The sequence below is a fragment of the Battus philenor genome, unplaced genomic scaffold (assembly GCF_028537555.1).
Source record: "Battus philenor isolate CCGP_79_NKW_IND1 unplaced genomic scaffold, ilBatPhil1.0.hap1 SCAF_22, whole genome shotgun sequence".
Lineage (NCBI taxonomy): Eukaryota > Metazoa > Arthropoda > Insecta > Lepidoptera > Papilionidae > Battus > Battus philenor.
In genome coordinates this window covers 8,880,144-8,899,945 of record NW_027181685.1, presented here as the reverse complement: position 1 = coordinate 8,899,945, position 19,802 = coordinate 8,880,144, and the positions used below count along the sequence as shown (strand labels likewise).

The 19,802-nt window shown below is 33.1% G+C and overlaps 1 protein-coding gene and 2 non-coding genes across 3 annotated transcripts in view; 1 reads left to right on the top strand and 2 right to left on the bottom strand.

The window, feature by feature from the left end:
* UBL3 (ubiquitin like 3) overlaps positions 1 to 19,802 on the bottom strand; it is a 237,478-nt gene that overhangs the window by 3,635 nt on the left and 214,041 nt on the right. The window contains exons 2-3 of the mRNA XM_068767020.1: positions 9,087 to 9,195; positions 77 to 244 (exon numbers count right to left, since the gene is read on the bottom strand). Coding sequence (XP_068623121.1) covers positions 77 to 244; positions 9,087 to 9,195 — 277 coding nt within the window. The remainder of the gene's footprint in view (positions 1 to 76; positions 245 to 9,086; positions 9,196 to 19,802) is intronic.
* On the bottom strand, positions 1,267 to 1,339 carry TRNAT-UGU (transfer RNA threonine (anticodon UGU)). The gene has a single exon. It is a non-coding gene; the product is annotated as a tRNA-Thr (tRNA).
* On the top strand, positions 10,207 to 10,279 carry TRNAR-ACG (transfer RNA arginine (anticodon ACG)). Its single transcript has one exon. It is a non-coding gene; the product is annotated as a tRNA-Arg (tRNA).

The window sequence follows — 19,802 nt, the reverse complement described above, 5'->3', positions numbered from 1 at the left end:
ATTGTTGGAACTTCATACACAGGAGCTACTGTGGTATATTGTGAAATGTAGTGGAAGATGAACGAGCGACGATTACCGTGCGAGTTGGGCTCGGGCAGGTGCTCGCGCGGCACCAGGTGCATGACGGTGGTGCGGCCCAGCGGCAGCCCCAGCGCGCCCAGCGTCACGGAGCTGTGCAGGAAGCGCCCCTGGTAGATCAACCGCAGGATCTCCGCCCGCGACACGCACTCCGTCGCCCAGTCCGCTGCAAACGTCAACACAAACCATTTACTTGAATATACTTACATCCACATGTTTCATGGATAATTTTGTCTCTTTCATTTTAAATATAATATTTATTTACTAACTGCCCCCACAGAGTTCGAACCGCAAAAGTGTAAGGCCTTTTGCATTAAATATATATACATATATGTTATTACATACAGTACATTAAATATATATATGTGTGTATAGATCATTTATTGATTTATTGTGTTAATAACATGGGACAACAACGAGACAATGTAATCGTAAATTACAGCGTTATTAATAAATACCTTATTAAGTTGACGTTTACGTTAGTTTAAGTAAGCCCGTAGCCTTAACCAAAAGATATACCGAAACCGGTAGTTTGTGTTGGTTAAGTAGCGAGTAAAAATATAAATCAATTCAAAATAGATATAACTATTTCGTACCCTACTAGTATTTACTAATATTTTAATTGCATTGTTATAGTTGTTATTTACTACTAATAAATATTATTGTACATACGCTTTATGTTGCTTAATTTTATCATAACGACATTTTTAGTTTTGATTGACGTCAAATGTTTTTAAGAATCGATAGTTTATTACTCTTTGCTTTGTATTGGAAAAGTGTTGTTTCTGCTATATTCTTAAATTTTTTCCATTTTTTATACCGTCAGAAGCTTTCTAAAGCCTTGGTGAAAATATGAAAATAAAAATGTTGAATTGATCAACCAGTTGTCGAGTATTAAGCTTAGCTATACATTCAGCTATTACTTTTTGTTAATATCGATTCTTATATAATATTAAAACAGCACTACACATGATACTTTATTGCATAATATCATCAAGATACCAACACATTATTAAAAATAATTGCTAACAATTAAGTTGGCACCGATCGTTAAAAATATTTTATATTTAATTAATATCCTACAATGATTAGAAATTCTGAAGTAATTTTTTCTATTAAAATAAAATTCTTTAAAAATTAATAAGTCCAACAGGCATAAAAAACTTCAAAAAAGTGAAACACTAATATTGCCCCCAGAGAGATTTGAACTCTCGACCCCTGGTTTACAAGACCAGTGCTCTAACCCCTGAGCTATGGAGGCTTATGACTACTCTATTGTAAAAGCTTATTAATAACGTGTTCAAATATATATTTTATACAAATACGTGAAATATTTATATTAACTTTAACTTCGTCATTGTAATTTTCAATTATTAAATCAAGATGGCGTTATCAAAAGTAAAAAAAAAAATCCGACGTAATTTATATCGCTAAAAATTCTATAACGCGTGTAAATATTAATATTTTTTTAAAGTCTTCACAAAAAATTTTCATACGAGAATATAAGTAAAATTTGTTTTAACTGGAATACGACAATAGCGCCACGGCAAAAATATGTACTGATATGACATTATTCCACACACCGCTAGATGGTGCAATATTATAAGAATTGAAAAAATCGAAACACAACAACAAAAGGACACATTCGAGCGTTTAATAATATATATTCTATGAACTTATCAAGAGAGTTTTTTTTTTAAATTCAGATTTTGATTAACCACTTAGTATTACTATTATAATTTTAATTTTAAAGTTAAAAAATTAAACAGACATATCTATACTGTATCTTGAAAATATAGATCCACGTCGTCATTTCAAAATGTTCAGTTTTTATAAGATTATAAATATTTTCCTATGGGGGCAATTTCTTTGGAAATAATAAATTTGTATTAATTTTTGACATAAACAATAGGAATAACGTTACTTTTTAAAGTACAATTGCTTTCGTTATCTATATGTTGCATAACTTGTAAATAAATAACTATTGTATTATTTTAAAGTAAATACTTGTTTACATAGTTCTTTATCGTGTAATTTTGATTTTTGGCCTTTTTAAATTTGCTGAATATTTATTAATTTTTATGTAAAACGACGTCAATTTTTCTTATGCCCCAGGCAATCATCATGTCTCTAGAAAAGGGCCCTGGGAATTATAAGAGCTAGGTTTTATAGCAAGCTCAGAATTTACATCTTTAAATTAAGAAACGTTTGGCAATTATATAATTTTTATATTAAAGTCGATTGCAGAATCGATATGATATTAAATATGCAGCACCACGATCGATCTTGCATTACTTTTAGATTACTCTATATAACCTATATTTATTCTTTATTGGTTTTATTGCTTTATTTTATTATTTATTGGTTCTATTACTGCTTAATTTATTCAAGACATTAATTTTGAAAAATAATTTTGAGCTTGATATAAAATCGGACAAGTTTATTTGCCAATATTCATCGTCGGGCTTCAGTAATGAACACACGTTTCATGTAGATATGCATATTGTTACATGTTACATCATAAAAACAAACGTGAACACGACCGGAGTGCATTGTTGAGTGTCACAACTATAGATGTAAGGCCGGTTTAAAACGAATTAAACCAATCGGTTTAAAACGAAAAAAACCGTTTAAAACCGAAAAAACCCATTTTTTTCGATTTTAAACGTTTAGTGTTGACGACTATGTTTTTCTTAAATATAAACACATTATCTATTCCAAGCGTAGACATTACCTAGCTAAGTTGAAAAACTATTACCTAGTTAACTATATTGGTTATTTTGAAAAGATTTATCAATCAGTTTCATTCGGTTTAAAACCAAACTCACATACTTGCACTTCTCACGCGGAGGGACGTCAAGATGCAACGTTGCCAGCTCGCCTACTCCACACCACACACACACATACATAGCGTGTTGCGTGCGGAGATGTCAGTGTTGCCAGTATTGTAAAAAATGTACAAATTTGGATTCAATATAAAGGTACTCTACAAAATATGCCAAACATTACTAAATAACTAAAAAGTAATGAGCTGTTATAAAATTAGCTGGCTTTAATTAACTGGCTAATCTTACACAGTCCACTCGACAACATGATGATCATACAGTCAAGAAAGTCATGAAAATTTATGAGGCGCCACTATCTTTGTAAAACTGACTGACATTTCTGTCCTAAAATTAAATATGGCAACACTTTATTTCTTTTCATGACTTTCTTGACAGACTGTAACTGGCCTGCTTACCTACTTTGTGACGTTATCAGGGTAAAGGGACTTTATTGTCGATTTTGAGATGTCAGTATTTTCGAATTCTACACGTGATTCTCCATTGAATTATGTACTTTTCAATAAACATTTCTCTTTTTTCTTTATGATTTAGGTACATATTTTAATCTATTGTATGTAATATTGTTTTATTATAATTATAGTACTTTATATGTAATATACTTACCTACATAGGTATAAACTGCATAGGTAATTAACACAAGACCAAGTATTGTCGATAATGATGTGTAAAAACACTGTTCTTATATTTTAGTAGGCGAGTTTTAAACCGTTTAAAAAGATTTATTTGGGGTTTTAAACCGCCACTTTTGGTTTTAAACGTTTTAAATCGGCTTTTTTACATCTATAGTCACAACACACATTCTCTGAGGCCTAATGCGACAATGGTCTGCGTAACACGTGAATTATTTGCATTCCTACAAACAAGTCGTATCGGCGCCGTCACGTGCCGGCCGTTTACACTGAGACGATATAAATAATAGACAAACGTTAGATAACATCTTAAACCAAGTCTAGGAATTTCGGCTAATTGCTTATTTATTTATTTATATATTCGCTCTTTTTACTAATTATGTAATGGCGGTCTGATGCTGTATAAAAGTCAATCCAAGCATAGTTGTAGCATAATAAATATACGAGTTGAACTTTAGTATCTAATTAATAAATTTATTTAATGCTTCTAGTAAATATTGGCTGTACATACGATTGTATTATCATAAAAAGTGAACTAAAAATAACAATTTTTACAAAGATGGACATCACTTTTGGTAATATGTGTATATTTTTAAAACGGAAAGCGGTCACACGATTGCATTTATCGCTTTAACGTAACGGATATGATTAGCTGTAATTTGTCATGGTTTTTATACATATCACATGAAATAAAGAATATTTAGGTGTCGGTTTTTTAAATATTTCACAAAATTTGTAAACATTGTTATAAAGGGATTATAGAGGATCCACTAGGTGTACCGATGACTAATTCATCATCATCACGATGATGGTAGAGAAGAGGGTAGACAAATATTTGCATTGTTGCTTTGGATGGAATAAATAACGACCCATTGAAGGCATAAAAAGAGAGACTTGAATCTCACTAAAAGTTGTTACAGTGATATTAAAATATAAGAAAGTAATGAAAAATCCTAGGCTATTTATGCGACATATGTATCTCGCTTTTATCCCTTACATTTTACCATTCGTGAAATTTATCGCAAGCTTTCGTATATAAAATGATTTCTCGTTAATCCGAGAAGTGCCGGTTTCTCAGGATCGTTCTATAGTTAAGAGCGTCGAAAACAAGGGTTCCAATAATTGCTCCAACTTTTCCTTCTGATTAAAGCCGTCTGCCGAGTGGGTCGGAACTTTTCACTTTTGTTTGTGATGTCGTACTAGACGAGGGTCGTTTGTCTATACCAGCTATGTACTTTTTTTCTAAGTATTAACGTCTATTCCTCTATTAGGAATTAGGCTCGGACTAGAGTAGATTTTGCTCATTTAATACCCTGAAACAACGGATTACATCTTCGCCTTATGTGATTTACATCATAAGCGTATATCCCTATTTGACCCCTTCAAGACTCGTAATAATTGGTTTAAAACGGCATCCAGATCTTTTTGACGTCGTTAACAAAATCATCTGTCCACCTTGTGGGTTCACTTCCTATGCTGCGCCCTAGCGTTCCATGCGCTATGAGGTCTGCTTAATCCTACTTCAACTCACAAATTTGCTGGTTACTTTTGTTCGTTTATCCATTTCCTCAATGATAATTCGATATCGTTGATAAATTCCGGTATATATAAAAGTCGTTTCCGTGGTTAGTGAGATGAACTTGCCAATATTTTTTCCAACAGCACAACATGTACAATTTCATATTTTTCATATAATATCGCGCAAATTTAAAATTGGACGCATCCAGCTCTAGCGATAATTATGCTACAGCCTTACAGCACTTAAAATACTATAAATAATTAATAATATGAATAAAAGGACTCTCTAAATAATAAAATATGCTAAAAGCGATTCAAAAGAAGAATTTACTTCAGACATAAAAGTTTTATTTTCTTACTGTAACATTATTTACTTTGCTCACGGCAGGGATAGATTCAAATTGCGACAATAACGACTCATTACTCTCTCCCCCGAAGTTGCAACGCAAAACCAACCGGAACGCAACTGTATAACACCGCGCGCCACATTATACAAAGCGCTGGGATGTTCATTCTTTCGAAGGTCATATATTTCGCCGTGTATTCAAGCAGGAGAGGATTCCCTCGCCCTACCGGCTTTACAACTGAGACGTCATTACGCGACAATGGGTAAGGCATGATTTCCATAATAATGTTTGGAAGTGACGTCAATGTCTAGTTCCTTGGGATTTTCCCGATTCAGGGTAAGTCAATAACCACTATTTTAGCCGTAAGACTAGACGTCTTACTTACTAGACATAGGCTTCCCCCCGAGATTTCCAATAGCACTAACAATAATAGTATAAGTAAAGTATAATATGTAGTAATTACGCGTGTTGCGTACACTTAAGTACCTAAGGCGCAGTAAAGTGTTTTCGATAGGATAACTACAAACTAGTAAACAATATGTGAAATGTTCCTATGTTTAAATAAATAATACGATAATAGATTTTTTACTCAATTATACGGATTATTTTGCCGATTTTTTTTACATTTCGCTGATTGTTTTACACAACACACTTGTTTTGACAGAATTTACTTCAAATAAATGCTCAAAACAAAATATACGTAAACTCAATGACAGCCTAGTTACATTTAGATTGAAAAAACGACAATCTCGTCGCAAAAGAACTATCCTATTTTTAGCTTACAGTGTGGTGAATGTACAGCGAAAACTGTCGCAGCAACAGCCTCCAGTACATTGAGCATCGGGCTCATCCTCCGCGTTCATAACAGATATTTATGGCCCATTACGACTCACCTAAATACACGTATACATTATTCAAAGTGCTGTGTTACTTCGCGTAGTTTTTATCTCGGAATAGCGAAATATTACTGTGACGATTACTAATGACTTCGCGGTTAGTTTTATTTAATATACTTGATCATTTGTTCTTCCTTTAATCGTATGCAAGGCTTAGTTTCACATTGATCACATACCTAATAAATATTGTTATATTCGTTGCATATATATTACTAAATATAAGGATTATGTGTACAGTTCTAGTTTTTGGATAAATAACGTTGTTTATAAATCAACTCAAATAATATAATTATTAATAATAATAATTCTTGAATTTTAAATGTATCTGAGGAAGAGGCTTCAGTGAATTACCAATACAGGATGATAGTTATAGATATAAAAGATATAAAGGAGTGAATGTGTAACTAATTTGGCCTTTGTCCATCCGTGGTTTTTTTTTTAATAAAAATAGTTTCAAGGTAATCTTAATAAATATATCTTCCTAGATTATTACATTCGATTATTTTTCATTTAATCTAACTAAATTACAAATTTCATTATTTAAACAAGATAATTATGCACAGTTTGTGTACTACGTACGTACGAAACTCCGATGGTTGATTATCAAATTATTGCAAAGTCATCGCCCTATTAAATTACGTACACATTAAGTTTCAACCGTTTTGCTTGCGGGTGCGGTGAATACCTCCAGTTTGTGTTAATTAATTACTTCTACGAGTACGCGCTTTAGAATGAGTTACGCCGATTTTAAATAGACTTTCTTTTTTTACAGTATCGTATTGGTGGATAATGTGAGTTACCAATGACTCGTGGTACTGAAACGTGGTCTCTCACTTTAGACCACGTTGTCAAATTCACAGACGCTCAACGAGCCATGTAAAGGTTTAAACTATGAATTAATCTACGAGATCTAATTAGTAATGAGAAGATTTACGGCACGCGCGGTGTGGATCTTCTACTCAGGAGGTGGACAGGCGACCTTGTTAAGATCAAGTCATGGTTCGATGGCGCTGCAAGCCGCTCCTAAATCTTTGTGAGAGGCCTATGTCTAGGAGTGAACATATTACGGCTGAAACTATGATGATGATGTTAATAGTGCTATTGTTAAAGAAAAATATATTACATAAAATGGGAATATTGCTGAAAGATTTTTCTGGATAATAGTTTGAGCTATATAACGAGTGCCACATAGTTCATTAAACCAGACAACGCAGCATGATCGATGTCTGGCCTTTGTTATTATACCCTTGTTTATTTCAGGGAGTAAAGTTACAGATAATTGTCTGTCTAGACTTTTTCATGTAGAAGTTTTCGAAAACTAGTAAGTAGATCGATATACAGTGTGATTGATCATAGGTGTAAATTAAATAAAAATGTGAATATATATCTCAAGTGTCAGCAGCAAAAACCTTTGTAGTTTTATACATATTTTCAAGAATCATCCATGGAGTGATTACTTTGAAATATGTTAAATTATTTTTCTTATTTCAATGCGACATATACAACGCCAATAACTTCAGGCAGTACAAAATCTGCAGGGACAGATAATAATTGATAGATAATTTTAATACGTAATAATTCCTAATTTTAAAATGCTTTTCCTTCCTATTGTTATTATTTTTGTTATTTTTTGATACGGTGTACCGTATATTAATTGATAGCAAATGATTTATACATCTATTTGTATAGCGTTTATACCTATAACAATCAAGTCCTATACAGAAATCAAATGAATGTTAGATATTTTTTTTTAATCTATAACATTTTGGTTTAACAAACTAAAACATCCAGTGCGTTTATTTTTTACATCTGCAGCTCTGAAACGGTCCGAATTAATACTGGCCGAATTGTTAACAGCAAGTGGCAGCTGAAAATTAAAAATAGAATGTGTTCGACATTGTTTCTTTTGTTGAAAAGAAATGAATAAAAAAGCTGACATTTTGTGTGGGAACGAGCATTTCGAACTTGGGCTTTCTATTCACTAGATATTTTGATTGTCAGTTGTCATAACAGAGTCGTCATATGTCGCCGAAGGGAAAATAAACTTGTTATAATAACGTGAGGCTAATATCACGTGGTGTTGGGAAGAGATATGTCCCGCCTTAAATATTTCTATTGGATCAAGATGTGTTAAATACTGTTTGACACAATGCTTGCATTCTTGCTTTAAGCTTATTAGCTTATTAGCTTATTAGAGCTTATTAGAGCCTCTTATTAGAGGACAATCCGACAAGCCTAGTAAAATAACTAGAGTTTGGAGCCATCTACCTAATGGACGCAGCTTTGCGTAATTGTTTTTTTTTTTTTAATTTAAAACAGACATTAATAAATAATTTTTTTGGAGAGATTTTCTTAAATTTCACGGTCGTTTAAAAAGTTTTGACCGGTAACTGTGATTTTTCTGGTATAGCTTCAAAATGATTTTTTATAGTCATTTTATCTGTGAGTATTATTGATTTAAATTTTTGTATTTTTAAGATACTGTAGATGTATTTTAGATGTCTTAAATTTTCACGAATAAAAGTGATTTAATCTCATTAGAAAAAACACTTTCGCAAACATACAGTAGTTTCTTTCCACTTGCTGTCATTGTTATAAATAAAACCATAAGTTTCTTAATGCTTCGGTTTCTTCTTAACATTATCTTGTTTTATAAGATAAAAATTATAAAATAAAAAAGAAATGAATTAAAGAAATATTATAGTATGTATATAGTAATAATATCGTCGCTGTGCAATCATACACACATAAGTGTACAAAAGTTGTTGTTACCTTCCGCCCAGTTGTCATATACGTGCACCGCGATGTCGCCCGCCGAGTCCACGGGGCTAAACACGAACTCCTTCGTTTTTCCCGACACCAGGATGAGCCGTAAGTTTATCTGCAAAACAAACGAAATACATTACCTCTCACTTGCTCCGCCATGACTAATGAGACTGACACTAAGGTCTGACTGATAATTTAAATACCATTGCATTATTCCATGAGATATGGGTACATTTCTAATAGCCATCTGAATTTATTTTAATACACTAAAGCTAATTGTCTAGTCAGTCGGGATTTGTTGCGTTAACTTACACACGTGCTCACCACGAATATTTGCAATAATAAGATTATCTTTGAATACTATGTATATAGAAATCTTTAAATAGCATTAAGTCAATATGTTCCTTAATATACAGTGATTCACACAACAATGATAACCGTGTGTATATTAATAAAGGAATTAAAATACATCACCTATGTCAAGATGGAATGTTCCCCACTACTGATTTCATTTTATGAAAGGTTGTGATTGCATTCAAATCTTTGTATAGCATTATTAAAAACACAAAGTAGGAAAATAGAAAAACAATGATAAGAATATAACCTAATAATTATGTTTACTAAAATAAAAAAATAATGTTATTTAATAGCTTTTGTAAATAAATTAAATTTGTTCAATGCCAGTAGATGGCGCTTATACTAATTACAAAACTAGACGATAGATGGCAGCACCGTGAGATTAAAATTGTGGCTAATAATAGCAGAAATTAAGCGAAGGGTATTGAAAAAAAAATTAGTTCAGTTTTATACAAAAACTAATGCACCTTAAGGTGTAAAGAGAAGCTTTAAATTTATAATCATTTTTAATTGGTGCTTAGCGAAATTATTCGTAGCTAAAGTAGATTTTATGGAGGCAACTAAATGAATTTTGTTTATAATAATAAAATACAAAATTATGTAAATATTAAATATGCATTTTTATTAAAATATATTTTAGATTTTAATAAGTTAATTTGAAAAAAATATATTTTAAAATATTGTCATAATTGTATAAATAAATATTTAAAAATATTATTATTCTATTAAATAATTAACATCATTGGCTAATTTTGTCAAATATCTGCAAGGCCCTGTGGCGCAACGGATAACGCGTCTGACTACGGATCAGAAGATTCCAGGTTCGAATCCTGGCAGGGTCGCGTTAATATCACTTTTTGTTATTTTTATTATAATGTACAAAATTATCTTATCTTTATTTCTTTAAATAATGTCATTTAATTTTCCATAAATATCACATCTACCGATTGAATTGCCTTAGCTTACTTTAAATGGAAGAAAAAAGATAAAAATCAATCAACACCAATAAAGTACATAGGCTTATACTATAAAAAAATTAACTCATTTTTTCAACGAGATACTAAATTTTTGTTTTATATAATTCTTACTCATAACGAGGTTATAATAATGGTAAATAAATATATTCTTATTCCTTTACGTTGGTTGGTTCCTTTACGAGGTTTGTTAAATTACTTCTGTAAACAAAACAGTTCGTACTCTTACATTTTTTTCATTAAATGTACCGTAATTTTAGCGGTACATTTCGATACAGTTTGACAATTAAGAGACGGTCAATCGCGGTTACATCTGGTATCGACTGTATTTCATTTTTTCCGCTACCGGGGGAAGTATGTGCTGTTATTACTTAGGAATTTTTTGATTTGAATTTTTAAACTCGCGAGGGAATTTTTGGTTGTTAACTTTGAATGCTAAACCATAAAATGTTTGTTGGTAAATTATACGAAAGCATTTAGAAAGATGTGAGTTGCATGAATTTCTAGAAACAAGGACAGAACACGTGATATTAACGCGATTGAGTGTTGATGATACCTTGTTGATTCATTGTCTGTAGAACTTTAAAATCTATGTAAAATCATCATCATCACTATCTTCACTTCAGTCGTAAGACGTCTACTGCTGAACACATACCTCTATCATTAATTTTCAACAATACCCGTTGGAAGCGGTCTGTTACCTTCCGATAAATCTGCAACGTATTTTTTATGTAATAATTTACTGGCTTCTCATATATTAGAGACGATGATATCTTAATAGAAATAAATCGCGAATTGAAATAGTCTCGGTCAAACTCAAACAGCACCTTCTTTTAAAATGTACTTCTTTGTTCTCTTTGTACGTGTCCTTCAGTGTTAGCAAGTTCGTAATTAAATTGGCAAATGGTAAATATTTAAATTTAAAAAAAAAACACTATGTTTTTCGATGAACCTTCATAAAAAATCAAATGCGCGCAAGCCGGCATTGATAACATTGCCAGCGCAAATAGTTTTTTTACTTGTGATTTACAACAGTTAGTATGATTTACGGGTTTGATTCTAGAGTGTACAGTATATTGAGTGTGAGTCCAATAGGATTTGACATAGCTTAGCGTATTGGTAAGTTAGAGTGTCTGTGGGTGGGCCTCATAGCGCGCAGAACAGACGGCTGAATAGAGGCCACGAAGCAGCGACCGTGGCGTAGCAAGTCCATCCCACCCACAAGGACAGATGACGTTGTTAGATGGAGGCCGCTTCTAACCGGTCTTATTTGAAATCCTTGTAGGGGGCGAAGGCGTAGTAGTGAACGTTCTACGGGTAAAATCATGATGATCATTTAACACGAACACTTGGTTAATATATAGGGATAGAGAAGAAAGGAATTCGATAAGACTAAAATTGAAAAAATATATGACAGCGGTCGATCTGCTTTGGGCTCGTGTGAATTAAGGTTCTAGCAATGGGAACCGAATAAAACTAATATAAATACGACAATGTTTGTTGTTGTGTTTAAAGCACATATAGAGGTCAACAGCACGCCGCCCACCGCAGCCGATAGCTGCGAATGCCCTGAAAAATTATCAGCGATTTGGGGAAATTTTTACAAACAACGACATTGTTTTTGTTATTTCCTGCTGGCGAACTTCTCATTTAAATTATATACCGTTTGGTATCTAGGTTATCAGTGAATTTTTGGTGATAGACGGGCGTTTCGTCATGGAGAATGAAAAAGCAAATATCAGGAATCCGAAATAACTTTTGAGGTAGCGCGATGCGCAAATAATTTGTTATATGATGTTTTATTAGATTATGCCATGGTACTGGTGCGTTAGCAGTAATTGACCCTTCAGTTACTTTTATCTTGAACCACAGCGAAACCCGTAGAAAATGACAACACAACATAATATTGTGATGGCACACCGAAAGCCCTGGAATATAGGGTATTTTAAAAATGCACTAGCAAAATGGTGTTCATCTGTGACGAACCTCTTATAGATGTTTTCTTTTGGGAGTAGTTCCTCCGTAAGTAGCGATAAAAATACTTTCAATAGAGAATTTAATACGAATGAATAGCCGTACAATAGCGTCCACTTCATAGAGGTCACGAAATATTACGAAAATTACCCTCCAAAAAATTGCTAAAGACTAGGTGTTTTAAAAAAATACTAATTTCGTATTATTTTTTTAACTTAAGAAGAGAGCTTAAAAATTATAATGAGTTTTGGAGTAGACGGTAAGCCAGAGAAATATTGTTATAAATTCCGTCCTACGGGTCTCCATCCTATCGCTGTGCGATTGTTATTCTTGTCTAACCTTAAGCATTGGAATCTAAATATAATAGCCAATTAATTTACCGTAAATTGGGCAAAAGGCCGACGTTTTATAATTCTAAACAGGAAAATGGTTCGTTTCTTTAGCATAAAATTACCAAAAATTTTCGGGAAATGATGTTATTTTTCTCCAAAGTAAAATTACTAACGTTTATTAGAGTTTTTAGTATACACGGAAAACTGTGACTGTTAAATAAAAGAAGCAAACATTTGTAATAATGTATACTTAAATATAATAAAGAGTTAATCTTGACGTGGGCATAAAACGCACGACCGATGACCGACAACGATGAACCTTGCCTTCCAGGAGTAGCATTTTGGCTTGGCCCAATCTCCATTCGGGCCAAATTAAAATCATGAAATAGATCGATTTTATTAATTGACATTTACATTCCATTCATAAAATGTGATTATTTGTACATAAAATAAAAATTAGTAACCTTTACCGCCTAGTTTAAGCGATATTGTAGAGGGCCTAAAACTTTAAATATTTATTACATTTAAAGACGATTTAGGAGGGCAACAGGACTACGTGGTTCACTTGTATCTGCGTTTTGTTTGATAGTTGTAATATGTGCCTTGTGTTTTTCAGTAAATCTTATACGCGTTTTACGGGTGACTCTCATACCTTAAATGCTTCAGTAATATACGTCTCACTGGTAAGCCGCGCGGCCTGTATGTATATTTTTGATGTTTGACTTACCATTCGAGGTGTTCATGTTTTTAAAATAGTCCAACGGTGATCAAGAATCGAAGCTTTTACACTACTGTAGTAAAATAATTACTTAAACGATCGTTGAAGAAAAAACTTTGGAGAGGAACCGCAAACAGTGGCGCACTGCGCTCGCCCGCAGACTCTTCCGCTGCTTATAATTGATTACTGCACCGTCGCTGACGGCAAGTGTAGCTTTTTTTAATAACAATTTTATTTTTAAACAGAGATTGATATCAGTCACATCATAGTTTCAACAGAGAGCTGCCATGCGTCACATTGCCATCTCAACTGTCACTACTGTCGCAGTCTCCTGGTTCCAGTATTGCTGGTGGATAAAATATTGGCATTGGCTCAACTATGCTTACTTATTTAACTTCAGCATAACTAAATGATATAACTAACGCTAAAATTGTCACTAGCTATAGAGACAATGAATCTATTATAAACCAAATTTCCTGAACACTTCGTCATCATAATTTTGGCCACTGGCACGCATAGGTCTTTTTCAAAGATTTACGATAGGACCGGTTGAAAGTAACCTGAATCCATCGTGTTCTAGCGAGCTTTACAAGATCCATCTGTTTAATTTGTCCACCACTTTTGAACCTAATAGTCCCAACGGCCATCAATTCTGCGCGCTATGCGTCAAATAATTTCACCAAATTTTGCTTTTAATCGTGGTTAAAAACAGAGTCTATACAGAAACAATCGATTCTCTCGAACTTAACCTCAAAATCCGTAATGTGCTTAACGATGCAGGCCCGACATTTTGTCTAGATATAATAACAATTTTAATAAATATGTGTTAGTGGTCATGGTCGATCTTTGTCCGATAGCAAACAATAAATTAAAGTGTGTTTCACTCTATTATAAATTTTTGCTTTTAGAAACAATCGATTCTCTCGAACTTAACCTCAAAATCCGTAATGTGCTTAACGATGCAGGCCCGACATTTTGTCTAGATATAATAACAATTTTAATAAATATGTGTTAGTGGTCATGGTCGATCTTTGTCCGATAGCAAACAATAAATTAAAGTGTGTTTCACTCTATTATAAATTTTTGCTTTTAGAAACAATCGATTCTCTCGAACTTAACCTCAAAATCCGTAATGTGCTTAACGATGCAGGCCCGACATTTTGTCTAGATATAATAACAATTTTAATAAATATGTGTTAGTGGTCATGGTCGATCTTTGTCCGATAGCAAACAATAAATTAAAGTGTGTTTCACTCTATTATAAATTTTTGCTTTTAGAAACAATCGATTCTCTCGAACTTAACCTCAAAATCCGTAATGTGCTTAACGATGCAGGCCCGACATTTTGTCTAGATATAATAACAATTTTAATAAATATGTGTTAGTGGTCATGGTCGATCTTTGTCCGATAGCAAACAATAAATTAAAGTGTGTTTCACTCTATTATAAATTTTTGCTTTTATTTTTGTTTAGATTAAAAAGCTCATGTAAAATGTACCTACTGTCCACAAAGACGAAATAAAAGCGCTCGATGTGGAAAATAATAATGGATATAAACCGAATTTAACAGCAAGAAAACAAGTTTCGGAATCCGTTATCACAGGTTTACAGGAGAGCAAACACGAACCATCTCAATATTAATTCGAGGCAACTTCTTAGTGCGGCAAAATGGCGGCAGATTATAAGTTTCGTGAACGACCTCGAGGTGCGCTTTTATAGCTAATAGTTTTAAAAAGTAAAATACACAGCCAGCCACCCACTTCCCGTCTTCTTATGGAGCCGGATGCTTGTTGGAGAACTAGTTACGGAACTCGGAAAGTTTCCGGTGATATTAAGAATTCCTTCATTACGGATAAAATAAGGCGAGATAATTTTGGCAAACATGAAACAAAAAATAGAAGGTCGATTTGCGACTAAGTACCAGACTTATTGGAAAACAATGGAGACCTATATTCAACTGTGACCGTCGTACAGTTGTTATAATAATGATTACAAAAAATTATAACATATGCTGGCTTTAATGAACAATACTTTACCATTTATTTTAAAACCAAAAAAATCCCTATACAGTGCAATCACAAAACCGACGCGACGCGGTTTATTTTTAAGCAATTCAAACGAGTTATTTGAATCAATTCGAAAACTCAATTTGGCAGGGGTGATTAGACTTTTGTCCGATCAATCCGTCCGTGCGGCGTACGCCCGAATTTCTAATTCTACTAATTTTTGAACGCGGTGGAAAATTTCTAAAGCCAAGTATCATAAAACCGACTTAGTTGCTCGATTCAAAGTTGAAGAAAATTCGGAACAAGTTTCCTGGTTTATGCTAATAAAACTTGTAGAACTAACGAGTTTTTGTATGAATGATGTATTTTCGTATGAAAAAGATGTTTGAATAACTCTGAATATTTATTTTTCTTTAATAGCGTCTTTAAAATTAGTTCATAGTGCACAGACGTAAAGTTCTTCAAAGCCAAACATGGAAATAAAGTTAAATCAAAGGATAATATATTTGGAGAAAACATAAGGTTAATGTTCTAATGTTAAGTGACGTTGGTGGCCATTTAGGCATTTATGCCTTGCAATGGGTAACTATCAGCTAACATGAATAATGATAACCATTAATAAAACCAGTAAAAACCGTCTCCTCTATTTGAGTGCCACTCACGCACGGTGTTTAAGGTCATCAGAAAACCTAGAGTTAGAAATTCCCTAGTGTATATTAAGGTTTCTTAATTCATCATTATTGTTCAGGCTGCGCGCTTGTGGAACGACTTACGTGTGCCGGTAAGAGATGCCAAATCTCAGTCAGTTTTCAAAAGGCTAGTGAAGCTTCACTACTTGTTTTATAGCTAGTATTTTGTATACTACAATAACAAGTGGGGATGTTTGCTTCGGCTTATCATTTATATATATATATATATATACACACACGTACATGTACATACGTGTGTGTGTATGTGTGAGTGAGTGTGTGCATGCATATATATAGAGTGATAGGTTATCGGTGCAAAGGTCAATTTATAGTCCATTTGCTGTTAATTAATATACGGTACACCCTATCCAAAGATCAAAGGATCAGAAATAATAAGTAACGTAATTATAAAATAGTATGAAAAAGTGTTTTATAAATTCGGATAACAACATGTTAAAATTAATAATTGTACATTGCCTATCCCTGCAAACTTCGCACTATCAAAAGTTATTGGCCTGTTGCATTTAAATAGAAAAACATAAATATTTCAAAGTGATTACTTTATAAAGATGATTGGAAATAGGTGTATAATATCTATACAATCACCACTTGACATTATTTACACATAATATAATCAATCACTATAACGTATTTTAATCGCGTAGTTTATGTATTATAAGAGTATGTAATCATTTTTATTGATAATGATTATAAGTAAACTGTAATGTGTGTGTATATTTATTTCCTTATTAATCAAATCCATCCACCTGCCTGTAAGAAATCGCCGTGTGCGGTAAGACCGTCCTTTGAACTTCGTCTTTTCTTTTTATCTGACTTCCATTTATGTGTTTATGTACAATATAGCATAAATAAATAAATAATATCTTTAAACAATATTTGAAAATTATGGTACACTTAAAGCTGTCTTAAGAGATCTCGTCGCAGTGAATGCCAATTTCATTCATATTTATTCATCACGACTCACCAAGACTTACACGAAAGTATTCGAGACTTGCGTTCTAGTAATAAGAATATTCAAGTAAAATTTTATTTCACTAATGTCATGATTTGGCCGTATATGACAGTGATATATGCAATTACATTTGTTTTTGTGTTACCTTGCACAACCAACCTTGCAACCTTATTCCAATTAGCGACTATACAAAAAGCTTATATTATTCATAACATAATGACACTATTGAAACAGATATAATTCAACACCATCATCATCATTTCAGCCGTAGGACCTCCACTGTTGGATCTGGGCTTCCCTTATATATTTCCAATAGATTGAAATCCTGATTGAAAGGTGCCTGCTGTATCCGGTGTCTTTCGCCTACCTCAAGGCCCCTCGAACAAGGCGACTATTTTTGGTTTTATTGTTTTTGTGATAGCTATAGCATTGCTATTAATACGTGTTAGTCGCATTAACAACACGCTGCAGTAGCGATGCCAACGCTACTGCATCGCAAAGGGGAAAGAACGACGTGAGGGTGGCGAGTGCAACACAGACAGCTCGAGATAACTGTTGTCCGTCACATGCGCAAAATTATGGTGTCGTTCGACACTGAAACATTGATTATGGAAATTCAGAACTGTAATGTGGGCCATATTCCTGAGTATTCGAAAAAGGTTGCATTAAGAATGGTATGGAAAGTGATAAATAAAATATTTAATTCAAAATTTAGAGAAAAACAAATACAGAAAATGTTTGTGGTAAGTTATTTAATTTAATGTAATTAAAATATAGCAACTGTGTTGCGTTTGCACCGCGTTTCGCGACGCTATTATCGATGCGAACGCGCGACAACATCGCTACTGAAAGCCGCCTTAGGCGAGGGGCCTGACGATTGGTGTTACTTTTTATAAAAACTACAAAGGTAAATTTGATTTCTATTAAGACTAGGTCTATATTTCTTCGCGCAATGTTGTTAGGTTTCAAACTGTTTTACAATTATAAGCAGTCTCAAAAACTATTCTTAGCCTGCATAGGTCTGATTACTCTAGTAGAATAGTAACGTTTTTTGTTATAATTCAGCAATTTAAGATTTTTAGTTGAAAACGATGTCATTTGATTATTCGTTTAATAGTCTATCAGATGAAAATCATTTATATAATATTAATGAATAATTTTTTTTGCTGTTCATATCCCAAATGGTCGATTTTTTTTGTTTATTTCGATAAAATAATACAATATTTTAAAGAGAGATATAAATTTAAAATGTACAAGCTCTTAAATTACCATATCATTAAATTTGAATATTGTGTAAATTATTTATCTTCCCACATTTACACATTATCTACACTCTCTACATTTACGTATTAAAATAATGTTAAAATTATTCCACCGATGTATGTAACTATCAAGAGGATTTAAAATAACGCGCCACTTATTCACGTCGGTCGTGATTAGGACTTCCGAAATAATAATTAAGATAAGATTTGGTTTAGCGTTATGAGTTTCGACGATTTAATGATTCTAACGCCTTTACTAATGGACTTGTGCATTTCGTAATATCATTGTTACATGTGTGAAGGGTATTTTATAAGCATATTAAATCAATTAATTGTTAAATTAATGTTTAGTTTGCGATCTATTTACAAAAAAATTAAAAGGCAATGACAAACATTATTTGGTCGCAGGTTTGCATGACACGCGCCATCTATAAGATTGAAACCTTGTAGCAATTAATGTGATACGAAATATATTCTTACGTTTTTGCTTTTCTGGTCATTCTTAATATTACTGTTAATTTATAGTGCCTACTTCGTAGATGCCATAGTTCTTTAAATAAATAAAACCAACTATAAATAATAGACAATAAAAAAATAATAGACAAATGATAATAACAGATATAGTCCAATGCATTGGCAATGTGGAGTGGCAGTGGGCAGGCCACATAGCAGTGAAATAGACCCCATAGAACACATGACTGGAGCCTTAAGGTTCTGGAGTGGGACCGGTAAGCATATCATAAGCCGTCTACCAACAATGCCGATGGATGCAGGCCGCTTCCAACCGGTTCTATTGGAAATCTATGGGAGTGATCTATGTCCAGCAGTGGAACTTTTGGCTGAATAATGATGATGATGATATACCTTTTCATATTACAATGTGGACGAGTAAGGCCGTGGCGACATCTTGAACAACAAATCCTGTGAACAATTGCAGTGTTACTTGCGGACGTATCATTTACGTACAGAAAACTTGAAGTTGGTAAATTGAATGATATAGTATGGAGTGGGTTGGCAGAAGGCCAGGCAACGCCGCGGTACAAACTTGTACATCGCTGTGCGAACTAAGGCTGGTTAAGAAAGGGTTATGTAAATTAAAAGTTTGTGTTTTAAAATTAGTGCAATGCGGCATTTTATATATCTCCGTATGCAGTATTTTTGCGTCTTGAAGGTCTTTCAAGATAGGTTGACTTGGACTTAAGTTTCATATTGTAGTCGTCAGAACAAAATTAGCTTTAACTTTGGGATGGTAATGCTCCATTTTCAAGGTACCGGCTTAATATGAATACGCTTTTATAAATTTTATATATTTACGAATTTAATGAACTTATTTAATGTATAGATAGGGTTGCATTTTCACATTTCTTTTGGTAACACTGATGGCAATAATGGGGGACTTATCTTTTATAGAATAAAATGTACATTTAAATTGAAAAT